Genomic DNA, 5,457 nt, shown 5'->3' on the forward strand with positions numbered 1-5,457 from the left:
AACAACTAATTTTTCTAATTTTTCTTATAATTTTTTCTTGGCTAAATGAACATTCATACATATAATTTTATTATTAAAATTCAGGAGTTAGCTATTTTTCTGAGAATTTTTGAGATAATTTAATTGTGCTTGATAATATGATTCATAGTATATTAACCATTCTTTAGCAGCTAATATAGTTTGAAATTATAAGTTTCCAAAACATAATTCAAGCTTGCTTGTTTTTTTCAGTTGGAGAGCTGGCGCAGCCATTAAAAGCTCAGGCTCACAATTAAAATGACAAATTGAAGTTTTTTCTGTTGTTTCTTTTTTCTATGAGACAGGGTCAACCTGTAACCCTAGCTGGCCTGGAACTTGCTATATAGATAAGGCTTGCCTCTATCTCAGAAAAGTGTCTACCTCTGCCTCCCCAGGGCTAGAATTAAAAGTGTATGGACCATACCCAACTGCCTTTTCCATTATTAACTGAAAATCTAAAGACTAAAATAACAATAATACCTAGCACACAATTGTAATCCCAACTATTTGAGAGGTTGAGGCAGGGGGATTATAAATTAAGGCCAGACTAGGATACAAAGTGTGTTCAAGGACAATTTTAACAACTTACAAAACCCTACTTCAAAATAAAAACTAATGACTTCAGTAATAGTGTTTTACCATGAAGCTCTGGAAGGTAAAAAAGAGGAATAACAATGTGGGGGTCTATGGGGCACCACTGGCCAATAGCTTTCAAAGTGGTAACCCATTCCTGATTGTGAGTTGTTGGGGTTTTTTATTTTTCTAGTTATGGTGCTAGTAGAGGCCTTAATTCCCCGTTATAGAATAGCTCCTCTTAAACTCTTTTTTATTGTATGTATTTTAGGAAGGTTCTACAGCAGTAGGTTTTCATATGACTTTATCAAAAGATCTTTGGTGTTAGTTACCCTTCCCAATATTCCTGGAATCATAGAACATGCAGAAATCAGGTTGGTACTGACCTGGAAGTTTGTTCCTATTTTCTAGCTGTCAATGTACTAGAAGGTGTTATGAACACTACCAGAGGAGAAAGTAATCATTAATCTTTTATAATATTTTATTTATTATTTTTATTTTATGTGCATGCGTGTATTGCCTGCATGTAGATAAGTGCACCTGTGTCGCGCAATGCTGGTGGAAGACAGAAGAGGCTGTCAGAACCCCTGGAACTGGAATTATGGGGAGTTGTTAGCTTCCATGTGGGTGCTGTGATTCAAACCCGGGTCTTCTGTGGGAACAGCCAGTGTTCTTAACCGCTGAGCCATCTGTCCAGCCCCATAATCATCAATCTTACTTAGCTATAAGCCCCGAAAGCTACAAACACAACTGGCCTGGCAAGACAAGCCTAGTGGGGCAAGAGTGATACCGATGTTATGAGAGTAGACACTTTTTGATTGAATTTAAGGACCACTCCACAGGATAGAACACATACATGACATCAATACTAGGTCCAAGAATCTGTGGTTAGACAGGTCATAGATCCTAGGAGAGATCCTACTACTATGTCCGACATAGCATTAAATCAACTCTTAAGGACTTATTTTATGCCTATTATATCTATTTATACAGACTACCCTCATCAGAGAAGCTTCTTTTTGTAGTCGATGGCAATTAACACAGAGACCTACAAATGGTCAACACGCACAGAGTAAGAGACTGTAGAGTGCTCAGATCTATATTACACTATTTCCCCCAAGACTCAGAGATCATCTTGGAAAGGGAGCAGAGAGGTTATAAGAGCCAGAGGTGGTAGAAGACTATAACAAAAGTGTTTTCTAGACATAACAGGGCAGGTACACATATGAACTCACAGTGGTTGTGAGAGCACGCACAAGACATGCTCAAGCTGAAGCCAGGCAAGATCCCAGCAAGTAGAGTGGAAGTGGGCACAAAGCTCCAGCCCTAACCGAGGAGCTGTGGACAACTGATAGATGCTGGGAAACAGTTTTCATTAAGATGTGATGCTGGGTAAATTGACTATGCTCCAGGGAATGAACCCATACCCAAGAGCATTTAAGGAACACAAATTAGGCTCCTTGGGCTTTAAAAAAGGAGGACATGAAGTTTAGGGAGCAGGAGGTAGGAATGGATCTGAGAGGAGATGGGGGAGGAGCTGAATATGATCAAAAGATATTCTGTGAAATTCTCAAAGAGCTCATAAAAATACAATTAAAATTCAAGAACAACAACTAGTAAGTATATATAATTACTTTAACTAAAAATTAAATAAGACCTAGAATCCAGTGGTAGATTGCTTGCCCAGCATGTGTGAGACCCTGAATTCAATCCCTAGTACATCAAAATAATAATAATAAAAATAATAATAATAATTAATAATAACAATAAACAAAAGGTAAAGCAAAGTACAGTTGAAAATGGTAAAGGGTTTTACTTAGAGGAGGCTGAAAGATAACTCTGGGTACTTCAAGCTACCTTTTCTCCCGGTGTCACAGACACTCTCCAAATGCAGTGAGTATAGGAAGGGTAACCGTTTGGGAATCCTGGGGAGGAAAGATTGCCACTGGATTCTTGTAGTGTTTCTCCACATGCTGAGGGAAAAAGGCAGGAAATTATTCATTGACCTTTATGAAAGACATGGATATAATAAATAAAGTATTAGCTATGAACATGCATTTTTATTTTATAAAATGTATTTTATTTTTCTTCATTTTCTTTCTGTAACCCTTTATGCTCTCCAACTCCAAATCTTCCTGCTGCAGTCTCTTGAGACCTGGGTTTAAACATGTGTACCCCTCTGCCACACAACAAAGACTACCTTTCTAAGTAAATTTCTTTTTCTCTTTTAGAAGAATTTCAGCATACTTCATGGTATCACTAGAGATAACCATAAAATAAGATTAGACAAACTAGCACTTTTTAAATTCTTCCTCAATGTAACTTTTGTCACTTACTCTTCCAGCATCTTCTTCAAGGACACCTGTTCAGATTTAAGCTAGGGAATCCTATTTGTACAGCCCTAGACCCACCAGACAATTTACAATAATATAGTCAATGTGAACAAGTGGTGAAATTAGTGGTAATGTGCAGCAAAACTAATAGCAATTTCATAGTAAACTGATTTACTAATTCAAGGTTTAAAGATTGTTAATGATAACAAATAAATATCCAACATAGGGAATATCAAAATGACATACAGAATGATTCAAAATAAGAAAGAAAAAAAAGATTTATGCTATCTTGAAGAATACAAATTTTCCAGAATGTTCTAATCATGCATTTACTTTCCTTTTTTCATTGCTCAGACATAGAAATTGTCAGAATAACAAATGTATTTTTTCTATTTCTAAGCTTGTCTTATTCCTTAGAAATAATTTTCAACCACCTGAAATAGCAAGTTGCTAGTCATACAGCATAAATGTTTGTAATCATCCAGTCAGCATAACTGTATTACAGTTTTCCTGACACTTTTGGAAGAGACATGCTGTGCACAATCTGAACTTAAGTGGACTTAAGTCTTCAAGAACATCTCTCCACCGGAGCAAGTCTTCTTCATAACCTTCTCTGGGTAATCTGAGACTCCTTCCCTCTGAGAAAGACTGCATTCAAAACTGAGACATTACCTTATTACCAAGGGATAACTATCAGCATGTGAACTCTTGTCTCATCAAATCCTCAATAAATTATGAATGACTCTGAATATCTTGTGTTAAATAAAGATAATGACTCCAAAATGTAAAACAGTAATAAAAACAGTCTGAGATGATATAAATATTTATAGCATCCGAAAAGCAGATACTATGTTTATCCAACAAAGTAAATTTGAAAGAAGTGAGCAATGTTTAGTCTGATGAATCAGACAATGAAATGAATTTTAGAATAAAATGAAAAATCTCAAAATCATAAACACATAATTAGCAGTTACTGAAAAATCTAGGGTCCTATATTAAAGGAGACTTAGAAAAATCAAAATGTTTTAGAATTGTGTTGATACAAGCAATCTGCTTCTAAGCAAGATGTGCTGAAATGCTGAAGAACCACCGGAAAGTTGAACATGTTTAATGAAATAATTGTATTTCTCAGCTGTTTATAAGCAAATTCCGTGATGACTCAAACCTCTCCAAGCCACAAAGAATGTTTAGGCTGGATTTACTACAGATGAATTAAAAGAATAAAATGCTTTAATTCACAAATGTATACAAACACTATTCTGATACAGATTCCTTTAAAATTATGTATCAAAATATAAGTTAAAAATTATCACCCTACAACATACAGCCTGATTAGAACTCACAGAAGCCAAGACAATTTAATCAAAGTTTTAGTAATCATTTGCAAATTTTCTTCAATAAACATGGCTGTCCCTGGCTAATAGTCTCAACCACACAAAATGTGTACATTCTCAACTGCTTGTTAATTTATACTGAAATAAAAAACCAAACTTTAGCTGGAGATGGTAGCTTATATCTGCAATCTCAGGAACCTAGAAATATAGATCCTTAGACAGAGAAATTGCCTTGAGCTGGAGGCCAGCTGGGCTGCAGAGTGATGCCCTGTCTCAATGAAAAAAAAAATCATTCAAATAAACGAAAGAAAACTAGAAAATGACAAGACAGCAATCAATGTTTAATCAAAATGCTTGCCAATTAACAGCAAAGAGGGCAAACTTAAGTGCCAACACTGTTGCTTACTAACCCTGAAATCACAAATTTCAAAAGGTTTGGCTCAGATTTCTCACCTGAAAGCAGTTAGTCAATTAGACCTCAAGAAGTTGTTTTATAGAGGTCAGATATTATACTATGATATTTTTAACCTTAAATACATAATACATCACCCACAGAGAAGAAGACTGTGAAATAAGTAAGAATGTTTGTTGGATAAAGGGGCTTCCTCTGTAATATTTGAGAAAATAAAAATAAAGAACAACAAAGAGACAAGTTGTTGCTATTGTTACTATTATTTGTTGTGCTGGAGACTGATCCTAGGGCCTTGTACATATGAGGCAAACACTCTTATCACTGATCTATTATCCCTAGCCTATTTTTTGCTGTCATCCCCCTAAGCTTTTGGGGCTGGCTTTGAACTCATTCTGAGCCCAGGCAGGACTTGAACTGTCAATCTTCCTCCTTAATTCTCTCAAGTAGCTGGGATTCCAGGCCTGCCCCCAAAACTCCACAAGAGACAATTTACTGTGATCAGTGTTCTAATAAAACATTGTAAAGCCCCATTCAAAAGATGAAAAAACTTTATCATATGTTCTCTCTTTTTAATGTAACACTCCATATGCATCCTCCTTCAGCATAAAAATTCTACTTATGATGTAAACATGTACATGATGTATTTATTGAGAAAATACATAGATTCCAATTTTTAATAATGTAATTAAATTAAACATCCATCTACAAATAAATTTCCTGTCAAATGACTTAATTCCCAACAAATATTAAAAATTCATTTCCTCCAAATTTGTAGGAACATATTTAT

The 5,457-nt window shown here is 35.3% G+C and overlaps 1 protein-coding gene across 2 annotated transcripts in view; it reads right to left on the reverse strand.

Moving 5' to 3' along the window:
* The window catches only part of Tll1 (tolloid like 1), a 241,358-nt gene that overhangs the window by 97,156 nt on the left and 138,745 nt on the right, over positions 1-5,457 (reverse strand). For both annotated transcript variants that reach the window (XM_008824950.3, XM_029559553.1), the window contains exon 9: positions 2,449-2,564. In XM_008824950.3, the coding sequence (XP_008823172.1) occupies positions 2,449-2,564 (116 nt within the window). The remainder of the gene's footprint in view (positions 1-2,448; positions 2,565-5,457) is intronic.

The sequence above is a fragment of the Nannospalax galili genome, unplaced genomic scaffold (assembly GCF_000622305.1).
Source record: "Nannospalax galili isolate Female #2095 unplaced genomic scaffold, S.galili_v1.0 scaffold109, whole genome shotgun sequence".
NCBI classification, from domain to species: domain Eukaryota; kingdom Metazoa; phylum Chordata; class Mammalia; order Rodentia; family Spalacidae; genus Nannospalax; species Nannospalax galili.